Genomic DNA, 23,895 nt, shown 5'->3' with positions numbered 1-23,895 from the left:
AGTGAATAGAATTACAGACTGGTGGAATTAGAATGAAAGAAATGTCATTATCAAGGAGGAGCACACAGATGTCACAAGGCAAAATGGCTAATTGATGAGCAGTTATTCTAAATGGAATATCTGTTCATTCAGCAAACATGAAATACTTTCTGAATTCAGGATTACAAATAGGAAGATGATACGAATTATTATTATTATTATTATTATTATTATTATTATTTTGAGATGGAATCTCGCTGTGTCCTCCAGGCTGGAGTGCAGTGGTGTGATCTTGGCTCACTGCAACCTCCGCTTCCCAGGTTCAAGCGCTTCTTCTGTCTCAGCCTGTCAAGTAGCTGGGACTACAGGCACGCACCACCATGCGCAACTAATTTTTTTGTATTTTTAGTAGAGACAGGGTTTCACCATATTGGCCAGGCTGGTCTCAAACTCCTGACCTCGTTGTCTGTCCACCTCGGCCTCCCAATGTGCTGGGATTACAGGCGTGAGCCACCGTGCCCTGCCTGTTGATATGAATTATTTAGAGCAGTGTCTTTCAAACCTTTATGACTGTGACCTACAGTAACAAATACATTTTATGACACAACCAAGTGTACACACAAAGCTCCAGAAAACAGTACTTAGCTTTACTACTCTTGATGTATTGTGATATTTCAAAATTTCTGTTATTTTCATTTAAAAAATAATGCTGTTGAGACCTTTATATTGATTTCCTAATCCACAAATGGGTTGTGACTTGCAGTTTGGTGAAACGCAAAGTGTGGATTCAGGGTAAGAGTCACTTGCGGTGGTTCTGAGGTAACAATGTTAAAATGTGCTCTTATTTTTGGAAAAGGATTGGTCTTCCTTTCTGCACTGTTTTATTTTGTTTTATTTAAAGTAAAAAGAGTAAACAGGGCCAGGCATGGTGGCTCACACCTGTAATCTCAGCACTTTGGGAGGCCGAGGCAGGCGGATCACTTGAGGTCAGGAGTTCCCGATAAGCCTGGGCAACATGGTGAAATCCTCTCTCTACTAAAAGTACCAAACTTAGCCAGGCGTGGTGGCGCATACCTGTAGTCTCAGCTACTTGGGAGGCTGAGGCACAAGAATCGCTTGAACCTGGGAGGTGGAGGATATAGTGAGCCGAGATCATGCCACTGCACTCCAACCGGGGTGACAAAGCAAGACCCTGTCTCGAAAAAAAAAAAAAAAAAAAGTAAACAGAATTAAACAGGCAGCTGATTTTTCTGTGTGTGAAATTTTGGCATCTTGGCTAGATTGGAATTGCCTAGAGGGCAGTGACTGTCTTAATCTGTGATGTTTCTTTGGGGGCCTGGCAAAGATCCTGGCACAATGCAGGCACTCAGTGAGTATTTGTTAAATTAATCAGGTAGGTATCTTTGGACTAGAAGGTTAGATAATGGTTTGTTTACATTTGTTTGTGTTGGTACCATTCTTGCCGATATCCCAGAGGCAATGTCTGGGATATTTAGAAGTAGGTAAAGTAAGTGTACTAAGCTCTTTCTCTTCTGGCCTGCTTTCTCTTCCTAGGCCAGCTTTACCACCTGAATTCATTCTGGATGAATGGTCCAGAGCCACCACTGATTGTGGGCTCTTTGGGAAGTTGTTTCACTCTCTGGAGTTTAGGTTTTTTATGAGTGAAAGAAGAGGGGAGATTTGTGGTTGAAAAGCTCTCTAGACCTCGAACAAATTTTAGATGCTGAGCCTCCACTTTCTACCATCTGTCCGTTTCTGGGCCTTCCCTGAGGCTTATGGGAAACTGGATATGTACTTGATTTAATCTTTCCAAATCTTTTGGGATAGTTTTTAGGCAGAATTATGGTTTTAAATGATTTAGGCATAGTTATAGTTTAGAGTGAGCCGTCCAAGCATTTTCCACCCTCACCCTCTCTTGTGAGAAAGAGATCTCAGACGATATTAAGAGTGGATGGTGGACAGAACACTGGCCTGCAGGCAGGGTACCCAGATTCTAATTTGGGTCCTGGTGTGACCATGAGCATGTCACTTTTCTTTCACTGGTATCTTGTAGCTGTGAAGGGAGTGTCCTTGCATGTTAAACCAAAACACAAAAATCCTTTCTTTTTAATCCTCATTTTTCTCATCTGTAAACTCAATGCAGGGTTGTCATGAGGATTAAGGGAAATAATTATGTCAGGAGTCTAATTCAGTATCTGGCACATACAGAATGCTTAGCAAATGAAGCATCTTTCCCCACATTCTGATTAACTCTGATTTCTTTCTTTCTTAGCTGTTCTGGAAGACAAAGAAAAAGGGTTCTTTTGGTCACCTACCACTGGCCCCATGGCTGCCTTGCAGATGGATCCTGAGCTAGCCAAGCGCCTCTTCTTTGAAGGGGCCACTGTTGTCATCCTGAACATGCCCAAGGGAACAGAGTTTGGGATTGACTGTAACTCCTGGGAGGTGGGGCCCAAGTTCCGGGGCGTGAAGATGATCCCTCCAGGCATCCACTTCCTCTACTACAGCTCTGTGGACAAGGCTAATCCGAAGGAAGTAGGCCCTCGTATGGGTTTCTTCCTTAGCCTGCACCAGCGGGGGCTGACAGTGCTGCGCTGGAGCACACTCAGGGAAGAGGTAGACCTGTCCCCAGCCCCAGAGTCTGAGGTGGAAGCCATGAGGGCCAACCTCCAGGAGCTGGACCAGTTCCTGGGGCCTTACCCATATGCCACCCTGAAGAAGTGGATCTCACTCACCAACTTCATCAGCGAAGCCACAGTGGAGAAGCTGCAGCCTGAGAACCGGCAGATCTGTGCCTTCTCCGATGTGCTACCTGTGCTCTCCATGAAGCACACCAAGGACCGCGTGGGGCAGAATCTACCCCGCTGTGGCACTGAGTGCAAGAGCTACCAAGAGGGCCTGGCCCGGCTACCAGAGATGAAGCCCAGAGCTGGGACAGAGATCCGCTTCTCAGAGCTACCCACGCAGATGTTCCCAGCGGGTGCCACGCCAGCAGAGATAACCAAGCACAGCATGGACCTGAGCTATGCCCTGGAGACTGTGCTCAACAAGCAGTTCCCCAGCAGCCCCCAGGATGTGCTTGGTGAGAAGGAACAAGGCTCTTTGGGAGTGGGCCAAGGGGAGGATATTAGCAGAGGTGTTTTAGAATAGGGAGTACATCTTGTGTTAGTCCAGCAGAAACCAAACCTGGCTAGGAGGCTGAAGATACAGGTGTATCTTTACCCTTAACCCTGGAGATTGTGATTCCAGAGATCTGGAGCGGGGCTCCCGCAGTTTCTGTCTGTCTTTCTGTCTGATAAACAAGCATCCTAGGTGAACCTAGTACAGATAATCTTCTGTTTGGGAACCACTGATAGAGCCCAGTCCTACAGAAGGAAAAGCTTTGGCCCACTGAGTGGCTGAACTGAGACCAGAACCCAGGACTCTTGGTTTCTGGGCCAGACTTTTGCTCACTGTAGCCTCTCACCTCCCTCCTCAGTTTGCTCCTGACCCTCAAGATGTTGGTCTCTCAACTGGCTTAGAACAGGACAGTGATTTTTTTTTTTAATCATTACAGTTTTTATTGTTGCCTCCCCTTTTATTACAAAAATGATAGATATTAATCATAGAAGAAAAAATTTACTTCAAATCTTCACTACTTAGAAATAACCATTTGTACATTTTGGTATATTTATATTCCTTTTTTTCTGTGTATTTCATTTCAGTGTCTTCTCTGTTTATTTCTATGTACCTCCTCTCAGTCTTTTAAAAATTCAGTATATGGGCCGGGCGCGGTGGCTCAAGCCTGTAATCCCAGCACTTTGGGAGGCCGAGACAGGCGGATCACGAGGTCAGGAGATCAAGACCATCCTGGCTAACACCGTGAACCCCGTCTCTACTAAAAAAAATACAAAAAACTAGCTGGGCGAGGTGTCGGGCGCCTGTAGTCCCAGATACTCGGGAGGCTGAGGCAGGAGAATGGCGTGAACCCGGGAGGCGGAGCTTGCAGTGACCTGAGATCATGCCACTGCACTCCAGTCTGGGCGACAGAGCGAGACTCTGTCTCAAAAAAAAAAACTAAAATTCAGTATATGCATCTATGTATATATGAGTTTTTATAAAAACAGGATTGAAGTATATTATTACTTTGTAATCTGCCTTAATATAAATGTTTTTTCATGTCACTAACAGTCACTTTTTTAGTGGCTGTTTCATGTTCCATAGTTACTGGACCAGTTCTCTGTTATGGACCATTGAGATGTTCCCTATTTTCCCTATTATAAATATCATCAAGTGGCCGGGTGTGGTGACTCACACCTGTAATCCCAGCACTTTGGGAATCTGAGGCCGAGGGGCATCACCTGAGGTTAGGAGTTCAAGACCAGCCTGGCCACCATGGTGAAACCCCTACTAAAAATACACAATTAACTGGGTGGTGTGCACCTGTAGTCCCAGCTACTCTGGAGGCTGAGGCAGGAGACTCACTTGAACCCAGGAGGTGGAGGTTGCAGTGAGCCAAGACCTCGCCATTGCACTCCAGCCTGGGCAACAAGAGCTGTCTCAAAAATATATATACATATATCATCTAGTGAACATTCTCGCGTGTACTTATGCGTACATTTAGGGATAGAATTGCTGGGTCAGACTGTGCATGTTGCCAGGAGAAGGTTTTGCATCCTTGCTGGCTGGTAGGAAGCTATTGCCCATCACCTTTGACAGCATTGGGCATGGCAGTTTAACAAAGGCCTCTTCCAATTGGATAGTTGAAAAATGGCACCTTATTTATATTTCTTAAATACTAGTGACAGCAAATATGTGTCACATTTTGAACAGCTATTATATATTTACAAATTTTCCAGGTAATTTGCATATTTTCTTGTTGGAAGTTGAGCGAGAAATTTGAATGTAGAACTTTGTTTTTTTGGCCGGGCGCGGTGGCTCAAGCCTGTAATCCCAGCACTTTGGGAGGCCGAGACGGGTGGATCACGAGGTCAGGAGATCAAGACCATCCTGGCTAACACGGTGAAACTCCATCTCTACTGAAAAATACAAAAAACTAGCCAGGCGAGGTGGCGGGCGCCTGTAGTCCCAGATACTCGGGAGGCTGAGGCAGGAGAACGGTGTAAACCCGGGAGGCGGAGCTTGCAGTGAGCTGAGATCTGGCCACTGCACCCCAGCCTGGGCGACAGAGCAAGACTCCGTCTCAAAAAAAAAGAAAAAAAAAAAAAAAAAGAACTTTGTTTTTTTTTTTGAGACAGGGTTTCGCTCTGTCGCCCAGGCTGGAGTACAGTCACACAATCATGTCTTACTGCCACCTCAACCTCTTGGGCCCAAGCGATCCTCCTGCCTTGGCTTCCCAAAGTGCTGGGATTACTGTGCCTAGACAGGACTTTTTATATCATTGGGTCAGCTGATGATATAACGTATATTTTAACAGGTATATCTTAATGCATTAGTATTTTCATGTAATAAGTAACTTTTGAAAGTCTGGCTTAAAAATGAATAGAAATCCTGTCTTTCTACCTCTTAAACATTTCAATTCTTCAAAATATATCTTGTGAAAAAGTCTGTTACAGGAATAACTTTGTTGGGTTTTTTTTTTTTGTTTTTTTTTTTTTTTTTTGAGACAGGGCCTCACTTGGTGACATGGGCTGGAGTGCAGTGGCATGATCACAGCTCACTGCAGCTTCAACCTCCTGGGCTCAAGTGATCTCCCACCTCAGCCTCCTAAGTAGCTGGGACCACAGGTGTGTGCCACCACGCCCAGCTAATTATTTTTGGTAGAGATAGGGTCTCCCTGTGTTGCCCAAGCTTGTCTCAAACTCCTGAACTCAAGCAATCCTCCTCCATTGACCTCTCAAAGGGCTAGGACTATCCCTGCCACCACACCTGTCCAGGGATAATTTTGAATCTACATCACAGCTCTTTGAAATTATTTTTGATGTCATAATTAAATTTTAGACAAGGTCAGAAATGCACAAATTTAAATAAATGTCCTAAATGCAAAGAATAGGCTAATATTTAGTTTCACAAACCAAGTAAAGCCAGCTGAAGAAGCAAATCATTAACATATATTACACAAAGAAAATTTGACTGTATTTGAAAATACTGGTCAGAGATCCAAAATATCTCAACCAGGTAGCTATTCACATACATCAAACTTAGTTCCATATGCTTAGGACAGGGAGCTAGTTTTTCCAGGTCTCTGGAAGTGGCAGAGATCAAACACTATGCATTTAAAGAGGTATTTGGTGTTGAGTGCATCTCTTCTTTTTATGGCCCACATGGACATATACCTCATTAAATTTCCAGCCACCTTTGAAGTAGAGAGAATGCCTGTGATGAGTGGCAGTAATTCTGCAGTAACCAGAGACCCCGTTACTTGCCCAGGGACAGTGGTGTCTGGATCATCAGGTCTCTTTGTTTGAGATGGGCATCTGATAGAAATTGGGAACATAATATTTTTTGAGTGCTACTTTGTGCCAGGTGTTATTCTAAATGCTTTACGTGTACTGTATCCATTCATTTAATCTTTGCTGCAACCCTCAAATAAGGAAATCCAGGTCTTAATAGATTGAGTAACTTGCCCAAGGTCACACAGCTGCTAAGTGGCAGAGCTAAGATTTGAATCTAGGCAGTTTGGCTCCAGAGCCCATGCTCTTAGCCACCAAGCTGCTCACAGAGATTAAATCACGGAGCCCTGTGATTAAGCAAACAAAAAATAATCTGGCTGGCATGCTGACCCTGGAATAAGTACTCAGGAATTTTTCTCTGGTGGGAGGTCCTAGAACTGTTCCCACCCAATAGAGAATCTGTTTTATCTTTCCATTGCCCACATTGTGAAGCATTGAAGTGCGGCCTTGGGCAAGCCCTTGACCTCATCTGTAAAATGAGGCAAATACCACCTTCCTGATCGCCTGTGGAGTTGGGCTGAGGGTTACATGGTGTAGTGCAGTATTTCTGTGACCCTGGAGCAGACCATCCGCATCAGAATCACCTGGGGAGCTTGTCAGAGCTACAGATATGAAGGCCCCATCATCTCTCCTCAACCAGAACCTCTGAGGGGGAAGCTTGGGTAGCTTTACTTTTAACAGACTCTCAGTGATTCTGATGGGCAGCCAGGTTTGAGAGCCACTTGGCATAATATCCATGAACACATTTTGTAAACTTAAAATGCCAGGCAAATACTGGGAATACTTCTTCTCTTGCAGTCTGACTTTACAGAAATCCAAAGCCACAGGTTGGTTTCCCATGGCTTGAATTCATAGCGGTTCAGCAAACATTTGTTCAGTACCTGTTAGGTGCAAAATCCCATGCCAGGCTCTGCAGGAGTGACAAGGATAAAAAGTAATCTGTTGCTGAGGTCCAGTGGAATTGATGGCCTTGTGAACAGTGATGGAGAGTGTCAGCTGGTTCTCCTCTCCCTCAGAATCACTTCTCCTCTCTGCACCTTTCAGGTGAACTCCAGTTTGCTTTTGTGTGCTTCCTGCTGGGGAATGTGTATGAGGCATTTGAGCATTGGAAGCGGCTCCTGAACCTCCTGTGCCGGTCAGAAGCAGCCATGGTGAAGCACCACACTCTCTACATCAACCTCATCTCCATCCTGTACCACCAGCTTGGTGAGATCCCCGCTGACTTCTTTGTAGACATTGTCTCCCAAGACAACTTCCTCACCAGCACCTTACAGGTGAGCAGTCTTTCTGACTGAGCTGATGCAGATGTGGGTCAGAATTGAGGCAACAGTATGTGTTTTGTTTCTTGCTATTCTTCCATGACCCAAAAATGTTTATATTTCAGTTTCCTAGTCTTGGGATATTTCCTGGTTTTCTCTCTCTTACTCAATTGTGTTTCTATGCCAGAAATTTTCTCTCTGTACCACGCTCACCCTATACCTCATCCCCAGTGTGCCTAAGTACAGTGGGGTACTTGGATTTGAATTCCTTCCACTGCTTTGGTTTACTCAGCTTAAAACAGCTTTTCTTTCTCCCTGTAGCCATGAATTGCTACAACCCAGTAAAGCAAAGTTTTGAAGTTTTTTATTCCCAGTGAAACATCTGCAGCTCCTTAGATCTCATTTAAGCATTAAAATAACTTTGATTTCCTGTTCAAACAAAATGTGCCAGTTTCTGCAGAGATTCTATGACAGAAAAAGTGAAATTTGCTTTTAACTTGGCAATTAAATTTTCATTATGAGTGGTAATTAGGAAAGAAGCTTCAAACAACTTACAATCTTCATCCTATGCTATTTCCTCCCTTTGCAAACAGATTAGTTTCCTTTATGTACTTGGGACAGCCTCTGTCACTCACATTGTGTAACTTTCTCAAGAATAGAAGAGGCAGAAGCTGCCAACTATCAGTTTCCATACTTTCCCTCCCATGAGCTTCTTTCTTCTCTCTGTGTGTAGTACCCCCATGAGGCCTGCTCCATATAAGGCAGCTTTTCACCAACCTTCCAATCCCACTCAGGGTAACAGAAGGGATGAATATTCATTAAATGTTGGGGCTGGGTGTGGTGGTTCATGATTGTAATCCCAACACTTTGGGAGGTGAAGGCAGGAGGATCACATGAGCCCAGGAATTAAAGACCAGCTTGGGCAATATAGTGAGACCCCATCTCTACAAAAATTTAAAAAATGGCTAGGTATGGTCATGCATACCTGTAGTCCTAGCTACTTGGGAGGCTGAGACAGGAGGATCACTTAGCCCAGGAGTTTGAGGCTATAGTGAGCAATGATCGTGATCGTGCCACTGCACTCCAGCCTGGGCAACAGAGTGAGACCCTGTTCACTCATTGAATCCCTTTGGAACCCTGTAAGATGGAGGTATTATTCCCACTTTACAAATGAGAACACTGAGAACGGTTAAATCATTTACTTGAAGTCATACAGCTGGCAGATGGAGGTCAGGATTTGTACCCAGGCCTGAGTCTTGGTTTCCTGCCTGTGCTTATGCCCTTGTGTAGTGAATACAGTGAATCCCCTAGAAAGGATTATTGATTGATATCAGTGAAGACTTCATCGAGGTCCTGTTTCTCAGAGGTACAGAACGCTTTTCTAAAGCCAACCTACTGTTGGACGAGTCCCTGTGAGCAAGCATCTGACTTAAAGCTGGCAGTTGAAGGACCTGTGTAAACCATGGCAATGAGTCAGTCAAGCGCATGGTTTGAGCCTGGTCTGTTCCACTCAGAAGAGCTATAAAACTGTCCTTTTACTGGTTCTTCATGTAACAGAGAAATTAAACCCGTTTGTCCTTCCTCTGTGGGGAAAATTTTCCCCAAAGGTACTGGTTATGGGTTGTGAGGCAGTGTGAGGAGGCATTAGCCTGCTAACTTGCCTCTGGCAGTGGCTGCTTCCCTCCTGATGCACATTGATGCTGTCGCACAAACATGGGAGGGCCACGGTGTCGCTGGCTGTCGGGACCATTGTTAGCACAACCAGCAGCTGAGCTCTATAATTGCCAGGCTTTGTTGCCAGCAATGATTTACAAAACAGAAAGTGCCCAGCTGGATTGCTGGATGCCCAGGTGGGTTGTGCAAAGCTGATGGTTGGAAACATTCAGTCTTTGGACTTTTCACCAAGAAAATTCGATGTCATTATTTGGAAAAATCCAGGGCATGTCCCAAAAAAAAAAAAAAAAAAAAGTCTGAGCATTCTTCATATATAACATTCTACTGAAAGTGTTGAGGAATATATATATATATATGAGTTAGCCAGGGTTCCTGCCCTCAACGGATTTGTTCATTGATTTAGCAGGTAATTGCTGAGCATCTGCTGTATAGAAGACTCTGTTCTAGAACTGGGAATATACCTGTGAGCAAAACAGAGTCACTGTCTTGACTCTTGTATTTTGAGGAAGTTAACTAACTAAGTAACTCCAGATAGCAGTAAGTATTTTAGAAGGCAGTCCTGCCCTAGTACCATTTCCCTAACCCCAGCCTTTTGGTCTTACCTAGATTGCATCGGAGTTTACCAGCCTCCATGCTTACCCATTACCCCATCTCTCTCCCACGCTGCCACTTGAGGTGCTGCTCCATAATGCAGCTGTGATCCTGCTTCTCTGTGGTTCCTCATTGCCTAGAAAATTAAAAGCCCAAACATTGTTCGCAAAGGCCATTCTGATCTGGCTTCTTATCCTGTTCTCCAGCTTCTCCTCCCTCTCTCTGTTTTCCCCCATCAACTCCAGCGACAGTGGTCTCTTTGCAGGTTCCCAGATAGGCTATGCTGTTTCATGCTTTTTAAAAAAAAATTGTGGTAAAAAACATGGCCGTTCCGTGGTGGCTCACGCCTGTAATCTCAGCACTTTGGCAGGCAGAGGCTGGAGGATCACTTGAGGTCAGGAGTTCGAGACCAGCCTGGCCAACATGGTGAAACCCCGTCTCTACTAAAAATACAAAAATTAGCCGAGCATGGTGGCGGGTGCCTCTAGTCCCAACTACTCAGGAGGCTGAGGCAGGAGAATCTCTTGAACTGGGGAAGCAGAGATTGTGGTAATTGAGATTGTGCCACTATACTCCAGCCTGGGCAAAAAGAGTGAGACTCCATCTCAAAAAACATAAATAATAAAAATGAAATTGTGGTAAAAAACACAATTTAGCATGAGATATGCTAAATTTTCAGTATTCAGTACAGTATCGTTAACTATAAGCATCATGCCATCCAGCAGATCTCTAGAACTTCTTCATCCTACATAACTGAAACTTTATACCCATGTTTCATACCTTCTTGCCCGAACCTGATTTTCCCTCTCCCTGGTACATATTTGCTCATTCTACAACATGCCCTCAAGGCATCCCTCCTCTCTCTCTCTCTCAATCTCTCTCTCTCTCTTTCTCCCCTTTCCCTACTCTTAGCCTACTTTGTACTTGTCACTATCATATTGCATGAGATTAATATATTGTCTGCCTGACTCCCACACTGAGTCATGGGTTCCTTTTACATGAGGCCTATGTTTTGTTCGTCTGGTTATCTTCTTTTTTTTTTGAGACATAGTCTTGGTCTGTCACCCAGGCTGGAGTACAATGGCGCGATCTTGGCTCACTGCAACCTCTGCCTCCCAGGTTCAAGTGATTCTCTGGCCTCAGCCTCCCAAGTAGCTGGGATTACAGGTGCACACCACCACACCCAGCTATTTTTTGTGTGTGTTTTTAGTAGAGACAAGGTTTTGCCATGTTGGCCAGGCTGGTCTTGAACTGCTGACCTCAGGTGATCCACCCAGCTCATATCTGGTTATCATCAATATGTTGTCAAGGCCTAACATTTATTTCATTTCATGTTATTGGGTGTTTTTAGGTGGATAGAGTTCATAATTATTTTGGCAATGTAAATATCGTAGGTATAAACAGTGGAGTCTGATCAAAGGGCATTAGGAGCACCAAAGAGGGACTGGTTAATTCTGACTGGGGTTGAGATTTGAGGGGATAAAGGACTAGGAATGGTTTTATGCAAGGGTGGAAGTGGGGGCATTTGACCATGCACTTGAGGGATGACTGAGATTTCAAAAGGCACAATGTGGAGAAGTATATTATAAAACTTTTTTTTTTGTTTTAAATGGAGAGTCACGTTGATGCTATGTTGGCAGTGAGAGTCCAGTTCTCCACACAGAGGCATTCACTCAGGGCATTTGTGACTGAATGAATCAGCCCATAAAAGGCTTCCTGAGCCAGCTGCCTGCCCTCCCAGGTAGTCAAGTAAGTGGAACTGGCTTTCTTACTTAGGAGCTTAAATGGCTACTACCCATGGAGAGGGATTGGTGTTTGTGTGTGTGAGCACTTAAAAACAGCCACATTAGCATGGATAAAATCAGCCACGTAATGTGATGCTCTTAGCCATTAATTTTTTTTCGACTTTCTCATGTGAGGCCCTTTTGAGTGGAAGCCACTGGTTTTTTACAAATCCCTTGGATTTCACTTGAATAAAAGTGATTTGTTTTACAAAAATAGATACAGTTTTTTCTTTTATTTAAAGCAACGTAAGTCATCATAATTCATTTAAAACCAATGAAAGGATAATCTGAATTTAATGATATGTTAGAAAGTGAGTTATGTACAAAATAAGGATTTTTATTGTTGATTGTGTAGTATTTAGGCATATAGTCATCTAACCTGTTTTTAAAAATACTTCTAGTTACAATAGGCCATGTATGCTTTCCAACTTCCTTTTTTGCTAGTATTCTAAATATGCGTTCATCTTTAACTCTTGAGGGGAAAGCACCAACTCGACAGTGAGGTCTATGGTATTTTTATCACGATGCCCACTATGATAAATGTGCCTGCCTACGCCTAACACTCTTGCCGTTAGCTATCTCTTTTGCATGCTTAGTCTCATTGAGCCCTCACAACAGTGCTAGAGGCTAGGTCTGTAATCCCATTGTACAGATGAGGAAGCAGGCTCAGGGAGGTCACATAATTTGCTCAAAATCCACAGAGCTAATGGAAGGCAAGGCTGAGCTTTACATTCTAATAGCCTGTGGTGGGCTTCCGTATATGATTAGAGCCCCAGATGAAACATCCCAGATTTTTCAAACTGCCCTCAGGTGATCTCATTCGCTGCTTTTCACCTTCCTGGTCATCATTGTGAAACAATAGTCTTGCTTTTAATACCACTTTCTTCTGCTGCAAGTAGAAACAAAATCTTCTACCTATTGCTAGTTTCATTCTAAGTTGAATAATTATTTGGGAATTGAAAAATTTAGGAAATGTCATCTTTTTGGTCTAGCTAAAAAAATAGGATACTACCTTGATATTTTGAATTTCTCGAGGTGACCTAACTGAACTCAATTTATTTAACTTAGGTTTAAGAGAAGCTTTCACATGTATGACTAAAGTAATTTAGAATTTCATAATACACAGTTTAAATGATTAAAGTGTTCATGCTTTATTTTATATTTGAAGAAAAACACCCAGTAGATGTGCTTTTTGTTTTAGATAAATGCGTTTGTTTATAAAATATTATCCTATTTCAAAAGTATTTTTTAAATATTTAGTATTAATCTGCTGAGATTAAGGTGATTTATGTCCCAGTGATGTTAAAAAGTGTTGATTTTGTTTTAGTGAAAAAATAACTAGATCACTGTTAAGTTTCCTGAAGAAGGCATAAAATTAATCTGAAAGTAAAAGAATCAGAATAAGTTATTTCTTGGAAACTAAGTAGTATTTAAACATCTTCACTTCTGAATTGTGAGGAGTTTTTACAAATACCAAGTTTGTGAAACTGTGGTCAAAAATAGATCAGGGGATGCCAGGGGTTAGTGGTGAGGGAAGGATTTGACTGCTAAGGGGCAGCATGAGGGAGCTGTTTGGAGTGATGGGATGGTTCCATGTCCTGACTGGGGAGATGGTTACACAAATTTATATGCACCTTCAAACTCAGAACTGGATACCAAAAGCAAACACTATGAACATATATCACATGGTGGTTGCATGGGGGTATATATATATATTTGTCCAGATGAACTGAGCATTTAAAATTGATGAATTTACTAGCCTGGGCAACACAGTGAGAACCTGTCTCTACAAAAAATTAAAAAAAAAAAAAAAATACCAGGCGTGGTGGCTCATGCCTTTAATCCCAGCACTTTGGGAAGACAAGGTGCAAGGATCACTTGAGCCCAGGTGTTCCAGACCAGCCTGGACAACATGGCAAAACCCTGTCTCTACAAAAAATACAAAATTAGCTAGGCATGGTGGCAGGCATCTATAGTCTCAACTAGTGAGGAGGCCGAGGTGGGTGGATCACTTGAGCACAGAGGTCAAGGCTGCAGTGAGCTGTGATCACATCACTGTGCTCCAGCCTGGGTGACAGGGTGAGACCCTGTCTCAAAAAAAAAAATTGTCTAGCTGTTGGTGGCGCACCTGTAGTCCTAGCTGCTTGGGATGCTGAGCCCAGGAGTTCGAGGCTGCAGAGAGAGATGATCACGCCACTGCACTTCAGCCTGGGCGACACAGCGAGACTCTGTCTCAAAAAAAAAATAAAAATAAAAATAATAAATAATAAATAAATAAATAAATGAATAAAATTAATTGTGTGTAAGTTGTACCACAATAAGGTTGATTTTTTGTTTTGTTTTGTTTTAAGTCAATCCAGACTATGCCCTGTGTCCTGGAGGCTGCAGAGGGGACAGTTCCAGAAGCACGTTGGTTCCCCACAAGGCAGTGCTAAAACTGAATATTAGGGATGGATTAAGCCTCTGTCAAGACAAAAGGTCTGGGTAGGGGAAGGATGAAGCAGAGATGCCTCTGCTTTGACAGGACTTTGCTCAGCATTCGTCACTGCGTGTTGCAGCAGGCCTAGTGTCTTACCTCTACGGTGGGAATAGTCAGTTCCTGGGCTGCCTCCCAGGCTGTGGTAAAGATCAAGTTGGTGAGTTCTTTAAAAAGGACGAAGCACTTTTTAAATTAGAAACCTTATTTGTTAGACTGAAGGTATCTGTTTTACCTGCCTGTAGTGGAATTTATTCCCAGGCAGTGTTTGAGAGGTGCTTCGGGAAGATGGGTGATGAGCGTGAGCCCAGCTTGTTCCAGCCTGTCACTGCTGGCCATTGCCAAGTGCAGGGCAGTTCCTGGGTCTCATTAGGTCATTTGGGGAGTACCCTTTGGGCTCTAACTCTATACCTGGCCCTGGGCAATATGCTTTGTGGGACACATCAATAATTAGGACGCAGTCCCCACATTTAGAGGGTGCAAATCACTGTGATACAAGCACAGTGTGAGGAATGCCATGAGGGAGGCTTGGGCACAGTGCTGGGGAACAGAGGTCCGAGCAGTTCATGTCACAAGGAGGTGGCTTGAGAGCCATGGCGTTCAGGGGCCTAGTAAAGAAGCTGGCTCCTCCCTAAGATGAGCCTTTCATTCTCCCCGGCATCACCACATCATTATTGAACAGCTGTTTGGTGCTAGGCACTGTACAAAAGTGAACCAAAAATTGAACCTGTGGTTGTCTTCATTCTTCTGTTCACGAAACATCTAATGGGTTCTTTTTGTGTGTCGGGCGCTGTGCTGAGAGTGGAGCACAGTGTGAAAGAGCCGCTGCTGTGAGGTTGCTCCTTGTCTGGTGGGCGAGATCAACAGCAAATGGCCTGTTACCTTACTGAGACTGATCAAGGTAGCCCTGGGGCTGAGGGAGCGCAGAGGAGCACCCACTCCATCCTTGGTCTGGAAGACATCCTAAAGGAGGTGATGTCTGAGCTGAGCCTGAGTCTTTAGGAGAAATTCGTAGGTGAAGGAGGAGAAAGCAGGAGGTGGAAGGGTGTTAAGAGCAGAAGGAAAAGCGTGTGTGCAGAGAGGTGCAGAGGAAGCAGTGGCACATGTTTGGGTGGCTGCTCAGTGGCTGAAGAGCAGGGACTGTGGAAAGTCATCCAATTCCCATGTAAGAAAGGGAAACTGGAAGAGACTTGCTAATTCAGCCCAGCAGGCTCCCTACAACCTCTGGGGATGGCCTCATGGGTGTGCAGGGCCTCCAGAACTAAAACTATTTGAGAGAAGGCTTCTGTGCTGTCCGTACCAGGCCCCTCCCCAGAGTTCAGCCTTGCTCCAGGCAGGCTCCACTAGCTGCCTACAGACAGGCCGACCCCTGGCTTCCCCATGGCCCTCGCCACCAAGATCACACAGCCCCTCTAATTAGTTATTGATCTGGCATTTTGTTGTGGCTGTGCTTCCCACTCCTACGTATAGTCGATTCCCAAGTTAATGAAGCTGGATTCTGTACCGTCCTCCTTCCCCCGCATCACTTCTCCCTGGGCTCACACTGCTGCTACTCCAACGGAATGGCTCCAGACAAAGACCACTGAAAACGAGCCGCACTCCTGCTAACAGGAAGATGGCACAGAAGCGGGTGGGAGGAATATTGCCTCTGGAATCAGCTGCAGAGTACGCCTGTTGCCTTTGTTGGGTCAGGTCTCCTGGGGCCCAGCATCTTTCCATGGTGGCCTGAAAGCCAACTGTGGCATGAGGGTGATGTGGATCAAAGAGCTTCTTCCACCGTCACACCCCTGTGTCTCTGGGTGGGCCTGTAGGGTAGCAGATGGTAGTCTGGGAAAAAACACTTCTTCCTTTCTGGGTAATTTGTATTCAGTCATTTAACTCCTCTCAGCTTCCATTTCCTTAAAATAGGCATTCTGTTGTATCTTCCCAGGGTGTTGGGAGGATCCAGTTGGATGCTCTGTGAAACTTCTTTGAAAACAGTAAAACAATATAAGAAGGAATCATGGGTTTGCTGTTACTCTTAGGAAGGGGCTGGGATCCCGGACAATCTGGAATGGGGTTTCAGATGTGGAAAAAATTACCATTCTGCTCCCCTGCCCATGTTTGTATTAAATGAAACTGTTCATGAGAGCATCAGAATAAGGGGTTAATAGAATATAGAAAGAACTCCTACAACTCAACAATGCAAAAACAACCCAATTTAAAAATTGACAAGGAAGTTGAATGGACATTTCACCAAAGAAGATACAGAATGGCCAATGTGCACATGAAAACATACTCAATATCCACTGATCATTAGAGAAATGCAAATCAAAACTACAGTAAGATACTACCTCCCACCTATTAGAATGGCTATGATTTAAACACACACAGAAAATAACAGGCGTTGGCCAGGATGTGGAGAAATGAGAACATTTGTGCATTGCTGGTGGGAATATAAAATGGTAAGGCCCCTGTGAAAAACAGTGTGGCAGTTCATCACAATTTAAACAGGGAGTTCCCGTCTGATCCAACAGCTCCACTCCTGGGTTTCTGTGCAAAAGAACTGAAAGCAGAGACCCTAAGAGATATGTGTACACCCATGTTCATAGCAGCATTATTCACAATAGCCAGAAGGTAAAAACAACACAAATGGACATTGACAGATGAATAGACAAACAAAATGTGGTATCTGCGTACAACATTCAGCCTTCAAAAGAAAGGAAATTCTGACACATGCTGCATCATTAATGAACCTTGAAGGATATTATGCTAAGTGAAATGAGCCAGTTGCAAAAGGACAAATGCTGTATGATTCCACTTAGATGAGGTGCCTACAGATTCATAGAGACGGAAAGTAGAATGTGGGTTGCCAGGGCCTGGTGGGAGGAGGGAAGGGGGATAGGGTAGTCGAATTCATAGAGATGGAAAGTAGGATGTGGGTTGCCAGGGCCTGGAGGGAGAGGGAGGGGCAGTTGCTGTTCAATGGCTGCTGAGTTTTGGTTGGGGATGATGGGGTCATTCTGGAGATGGATGGTGATGATGGTTGTACAGCAATGTTAATGTACTTAATGCTACTCAACTGTACACTTAAAATGGCTAAAAGTAATATGTATATTTTGCCACAATTTAAAAAAAAATATTTAAAAATGGTTGAAGTGGTAGATCTTATGTACAAATGCTCCTCAGCTTCCCATGGGGTTATGTCTTAATAAACTGTAAAGTCAGATATACTGTAAGTCAAAAATGCATTGATTACACCTAATGTCCCTAACATTGCAGCTCAGCCTCACCCACCTCAAACGTGCTCAGAACACTAACACTAGCCTACAGTTGTGCAAAACCATTTAACACAAAGCCTATTTTATAATGAAGTATTGAATATCTCATGTAATTTCTTTAATACTGTACTGAAAGAAACAATTCAAAGTGTGGCTTCTTCTGAATGTGTATCACTTTGCATCATCATAAAGTCGAAGTGTCGTAAATTGAACCATCGTAAGTCAGGGTCCATCTGTATATTTTACCACAATAAAAAAAAATCAAAGACAGCTTTTAAGGGGGATAGAAGCCTCAAACTGGCAGCCTGTGGCCCATTTAGAAGATTAGAGCAGCAATTCAGTCTTGTTGGCTTGGCGCCTAGGACTTTATGGGGTCCAGGGGCTTATAAGCACCCCCAAGCCTTTCTTAGGACCTTAGTACCAACTGGTGTAGCTACTACCTGTTCCTCTGGGATACTGCCCAGGTGTCCAGTAGAACCCCCCAGGGGGTGGGGCCGGAGTCATGGCCCCAGCCTTAACAGTGGGGCATCTCTGCCCAGATAGTAATTTTCCATTCTAGTCCTGCCCTAGCATCTCAGCTGGGTTTGGACCTTCTTTCTTGGTTTGGGGGGAGCACAGCAGGTGTCCTGGGCCTATGCCAGTGGCAGCTGATCCACCCGCCCCAGAGAGCCGAACACCATGAGGAAATTTCCACAGCTTTCTCGCGCTCGCCCCCCGTCTTCTCAGGAGTGACTTATCCTCTGTTCTCTGTAGGTTTTCTTTTCCTCTGCCTGCAGCATTGCCGTGGATGCCACCCTGAGGAAGAAAGCTGAAAAGTTCCAAGCTCACCTGACCAAGAAGTTCCGGTGGGACTTTGCTGCAGAACCTGAGGACTGTGCCCCTGTGGTGGTGGAGCTCCCTGAGGGCACCGAGATGGGCTAACTCGGGCAGCGCTCTCAGCTGCGAGGGGCCCCTTGCCACAGGGCTGCAGTCCTGGCCTCTCCATTTACTTCTTCCTATCCTGGGACCTGTGAGGGCAGCAATCTTTCCAGATCCCACAAAGATGGAGCCAGAATTCCCTTTTTCACTGATAAATATGTTTCTTCATTGCCAAAGAGGCTGTACCCATCCTGAAGGCACATTTGTACGTTCCCCATCAGCTGGGCCTTGGTGCTAACCTGGCTGAATTTCACACAGGCTCTTACAGAAACTCCTAGGGGAGACCTGCCTACATGGCAACCAGATTCCCTCTGAGTGAGAAGGAATTGAACCAAAAGTCCTAGAAAGAACTGATTGCTTGTTCCATAGGAGCTTAGAAAACGAGAAACCCTGGATTGCCCAGGGGGTCTGAGAGGTCGGTTGGTGACATTTTTTGCAGTTAAATGCAGGGTGATGGGGAAATGAGCCTGCCTCTTGCTGAATGGGAGCAGAGGACTTGGGCCTGCGGCTTCTTGGAAGCCCTTGATTGGGAAGAGAGTGTCAAGGGAGGCAGCTGGATTCAACCTGGCAGGTGGTCAGCTTCAGCTTTCTCCATCAAAATCCCATTCTCATGTCCAGAGGCCCAGTGGGTCATCTCCCAAGGTGGGTGTGGCCCCTGACCTCAGGGGCCTTGCTGGTGCTGTTACCTCCCACCTGCTCCATCCTGAGGCCTCACCCAGAAGTGGGACCCTCCCCTTCCTCACCAGAGCCACCGTCACTGTTTCTGATGACCTGGAGCGTCAACAACAACCAGAAAGGTTTCTGCCCAGGGCAGGCTTCTTAAGGCCCTTAGGAAGTTTTGTGCCTTCCAAGTGCTGAAGAAGACCTGGTCAGCCTAAATCTTCCCAGTCCTGCTGTGGAGCTGTCAGTCACTGGAATAATAAGCTCCTGGTTCCTTGGGAGTCCTGGGGGCACGCCTTTCGTGCTGTGTGGCAGGGTTCCTCTCTAGACAAGTACACAGGCCCTGCCACCCTGACATGAAACTGCTGTACTATGATCACAGTCCCTGTGCCATCCTTTTCCAAGGCTGGGGCTCACACCAGGTTTTTGAATGAGAATCCCTGCTGGTTAAGACTTTTGCTTCCACTTGTTTCCTTGGAGATGTTTTTCCAAGAGCATAATGTACATTAAAGTCTTCGAGTTGAGACAGAATCCCCTTGTGTGTGTGTCTCTTGCAGCTAATCCGCCTGATCTCCAGAGCAGCCAGGCTGCTGTCCATAGACACACACCTCCCTCCAGTGTCTGGGAGACCTGCCCAACCTCTGGAGTCTGGAAGAGGCAGGCAGCCAGTGTTCCTCCTGTTCCTCTGAGGCCCCTGAGACAGGTACACAAGGAAGAAGGGATGAGGCCCCATGTCTCAATAATAACCTAAGATTCACCTTATATGAATTGGCTCCTCTTTTTCTCCCAAAGCCCACTCATCGAACTACCTGGGGAGCTTGTGAAAACTGTATCTTTAAAGGAGTGAAGTCCTGATACATGCTACAACATGGATGAACCTTGAGAACGTGCTAAGTCAAAGACAGGGACCACCTATGACATGATTCCATTCACGTGGCATGTCCACTATAGGCAAATCCACAGAGAGGGAGAGTCAATTAGTGGTTACCAGAGAATAAGAGACTGGGATGGGAGTGACTGCTGATAAGCCTGGGATTTCTTTTTGGGGTGATGAAGATATTCTGGAATCAGATGGTGGTGATGGTTGTACAACCTTATGAATTTACTAAAAACCACTGGAAGTAAGCACTTGAAAATGATTAATTTTATGGTATGTAAATTACATCTCAATAATTTCTGAAAATGGAGATTCCCAAGTCCCATCCTGCAGAGTTTCTGAGGCAGCGAATCCGGATGGGGCCTGAGTTCTGAGGCACACTCAGTTTTGTTTTGCTTTGTTTTGTTTTGTTTTGTTTTTTTGAGACAGAGTGTTGCTCTGTCACCCAGGCTGGAGTGCAGTGGTGCGACGTCGGCTCACTGCAAGCTCCGCCTCCCGGGTTCACGCCATTCTCCTGCCTCAGCCTCCCGAGTAGCTGGGACTACAGGCGCCCGCCACCACACCTGGCTAATTTTTTGTATTTTTAGTAGAGACGGGGTTTCACTGTGTTAGCCAGGATGGTCTCAGTCTCCTGACCTCGGAGGCACACTCAGTTTTAAGTAACATTACCTGTAAGTGACAGCATTGCGATTAGTACCTGGAGCTCCTCTGGGACAGAATTTGTCTCCCATCAGGGCAGTACCTAAAAGTTGGATCGTGTAACCTTGTTACCCAAGCGTGTCAGTCAGTATTCCTGTGTTTACACAGATGCATGCCCCTTACACACACACACACACACACACACAACAGGTTAAACAAAACTAGCTACTGTTTACCAAGGGCTCTGTTCTGTTACTTCACTGAAATCCTCAGCAATATGTGGTAAGTACTCCAATTATCCCCATTTTGCTGATAGGAAAATGGGCTCAGCTGAAATCACTGCCAGGGTCACAGCCAGTGAGTACTGAGAACAAGAGTCAGGCCCCTGCCTCTGGTGTCCACAGCCCACTCTGCAGCTGCATTCACAGCTCCGATTTCCTTCCTTGCTGGCCCCACGTGTCCAGGGCAGCCTTCCCCTCCGCCCTGCTCCCAGCCTTGGCCCTGCTGCCATCCAGCTGTGTGATCGTGAGCAAGCTGCTTATGTTCTCTGAGCCTCAGCTCCTTGCACGAAATAAGAGTTGGCTTGGGGCCGGGCATGGTGGCTCACGCCTGTAATCCCAGCACTTTGGAAGGCTGAGGCGGGCGGATCACAAGGTCAAGAGATTGAGACAATCCTGGCCAACATGGTGAAACCCCGTCTCTACTAAAAATACAAAAATTAGCTGGGTGTGGTGGCGTGCGCCTGTAGTCCCAGCTACTCAGGAGGCTGAGGCAGGAGAATCGCATGAACCCGGGAGGTGGAGGTTGCAGTGAGCTGAGATCTTGCCACTGCACTCCAGCCTGGCCACAGAGTGAGACTCCATCTCAAAAAAAAAAAAGGCTTGGATTTAGGTTTCTGATATAGAATCTGTGGGCTCTCACAGGTATTTAAAAGTTGACCCTTGTGTTATTTTGAATGTTTTAAAAACAGAAACTACATTTATACAGGATATGACTGGGCTGACAAAAAAAAAACAATAGGTCTCTTTTGTTTGGGGCTGCAGTGACGTCCACTTTAGGTCTCCTGCTCGTCCCAACAGGCAGTCCTCTGTGTGTCTTTGATGAATAAAAAATGTGAAAACAGATTAATTATTACTTAATACTTGCAGTATTTTTGGAAGGCGGACGCTTTGGGAACAGAACCAGTGGCACTGCTGATCTCCAAGCTCCCTTCCAGCTCTAACACCTCTACATGTGAAGCTATTGGCAGGACCTGGCCTGATTTAAAAACCCTCCCAAATGCAGGCCTCATGGGGTCTAGCTCTTATTTGCAAGGCTGGTTCATCCTATTAGCAGAATCAGCAGAGGTGGTGACTTTCTAACCCCCTTCCCCTGTCCCCATGACAAACCCTCCCTGTTGTGAGCCTCTTTCCCATCGAATTTCTCACCACGTGAGCAGTGGAGGAGTTCCCCACTGTTGACTGCCTCCTGCCATTGGTAATTATCTCCCCACCATCCTACGCTTGTAAATATTACTTAATATTCCCAGCGCACTGGGACATGCTGGTGTCTCCAACTAATCAGACTTTGGCTTGACTGAGATGCTGTCCCCTGCTGACCTGGGGGCCGAAAATGCAGAGTGAATGCCACGGTCAAGGCCAGCACTGAGTCACGTCCGCCAGATTGAAAGCAGAACCATACTGCTTTCATGGGGAGGCTTACCTGAGGTCCCCTGTAATCCCGGGAGCCCGTGTGGTCCTGCAGCTCTGCAGACACTGCTTTCTTTTTCAGTCCCCCGCTGACTGTAGATGGTACTTCCTCACCTCAAATTCACTGGATCTGTCCTGGACAGGCTTTGTTTGTTTCTGTTAGAGGCTTCTAGACCCTTCTATCTCCAGAGCATCCAAGGTCTCTGGTACTGGCTTGTTCTCCCCCAACCCTGGGCTCCTGGACAGGCCTCCCTGCTGAGAGGTGGGCTGAGCGAGAAATAATGTCAGCTGCTCACTGCTGGGGGGCAGGGTGCACAGGCATTCATCTGGCACTCAGCTCCCCATGTCCCCTGCGCCACCGCCGCCCCACCCACCCCCAGCCTGCCAGGCCTACTATCACGTGTCCTGGATCTGTGTCAGCTCCCTCGATTTCTCTGGAAAACAGGAATCCTGAGCATTGTCAAGCTGACAGCTGCTTAGTGGGAGGAGGCAAAAAATATGGGCATCTCAGTTGCATTGTCCAATGTCAGGTGGCCCACCCGAAAGAAACTCAACAGGTCCCTCTTCCTTGGATCTTTGTCTTGCTGCTTCTCTCTCCTGATTTCTCCCTCTTCCCTCTGTCCACTTCCAAAAATGTGCACCTGGCTCAGGTCTGGCCTCTCACTTCTAAGGGACAACAGATGGAGTTACATCTTCAGGAGAGCCCGCCTGCAGTGAGGAGCGCTGGAGAAAAATGTAGGACCTTCACCCAGGAACAGAGAGGTGGGAGGGCTGTCCTAAGGAGGAGGCCTCCACATACTTGAGGGTGTAGAGTGGGGAGCCCGGGAGAAGCTACAGGGCAGCTGAGGTCAGCTCCATGCCTGTGGCACTCAGGGACCACGCCCCTGCCCAGTGAGCTAACATCCTCCTGGGGGAGCCACACAGTAAGCATGCTAAGTAGATGGCAGAGTGGGCCCATCCTGAGAAGTGCCCGTGGGAAACAAAATAGAGCAGGGGAAGGGAAACGGAGAGTCCTGGCGGGGTGAGGGGACATGCTGTATTTTTTTTATTTATTTATTTTTTTGAGACAGAGTCTCACTCTGTCGCCCAGGCTGGAGTGCAGTGGCTGGATCTCAGCTCACTGCAAGCTCCACCTCCCAGGTTTACACCATTCTCCTGCCTCAGCCTCCCAAGTAGCTGGGACTACACGCGCCCGCCACCACGCCCGGCTAGTTTTTTGTGTTTTTTTTAGTAGAGACGGGGTTTCACCCTGTTAGCCAGGATGGTCTCAATCTCCTGACCTTGTAATCCACCCGTCTTGGCCTCCCTAAGTTCTGGGATTACAGGCTTGAGCCACCGCGCCCGGCTTTTTTTTTTTTTTTTTTTTTTTTTTGAGACGAAGTCTTGCTCTGTCACCCAGGCTGGAGTGCAGTGGCGTGATCTCGGCTCACTAAAAGCTCCACCTCCTGACTTCATGCCATTCTCCTGCCTCAGCCTCCCAAGTAGCTGGGACTACAGGCGCCTGCCACCACACCTGGCTAATTTTTTGTGTTTTTAGTAGAGACGGGTTTTCACTGTGTTAGCCAGGATGGTCTCGATCTCCTGACCTCGTGATCCGCTCACTTCGGCCTCCCAAAGTGCTGGGATTACAGGCGTGAGCCACCGCGCCTGGCCGAGATGCTGCAATTTAAAGGGAGTGGCATTTGAACAAAGATTTAA

At 45.9% G+C, this 23,895-nt stretch overlaps 1 protein-coding gene across 8 annotated transcripts in view; it reads left to right on the top strand.

Annotated features, from left to right (window-relative positions):
- The window catches only part of LOC105496292 (AAR2 splicing factor), a 35,152-nt gene that overhangs the window by 1,458 nt on the left and 9,799 nt on the right, over positions 1–23,895 (top strand). For 4 of the 8 annotated variants that reach the window (XM_071079388.1, XM_011766588.3, XM_011766589.3 and 1 more), the window contains exons 2-4: positions 2,252–3,061; positions 7,416–7,645; positions 18,169–19,524. In XM_071079388.1, coding sequence (XP_070935489.1) covers positions 2,305–3,061; positions 7,416–7,645; positions 18,169–18,336 — 1,155 coding nt within the window. In that variant the 5' untranslated portion in view covers positions 2,252–2,304 and the 3' untranslated portion in view covers positions 18,337–19,524. Of the gene's footprint in view, positions 1–630; positions 772–2,251; positions 3,062–7,415; positions 7,646–9,707; positions 10,060–18,168; positions 19,525–23,895 lie in introns of those variants that run through there. The other 4 variants (XR_011613383.1, XM_011766594.3, XM_011766592.3 and 1 more) reach the window with 3 other exon arrangements.

The sequence above is a fragment of the Macaca nemestrina genome, chromosome 15 (genome assembly GCF_043159975.1).
Source record: "Macaca nemestrina isolate mMacNem1 chromosome 15, mMacNem.hap1, whole genome shotgun sequence".
Taxonomy (NCBI): domain Eukaryota; kingdom Metazoa; phylum Chordata; class Mammalia; order Primates; family Cercopithecidae; genus Macaca; species Macaca nemestrina.
This window is presented reverse-complemented; position numbering and strand designations above follow the sequence as displayed.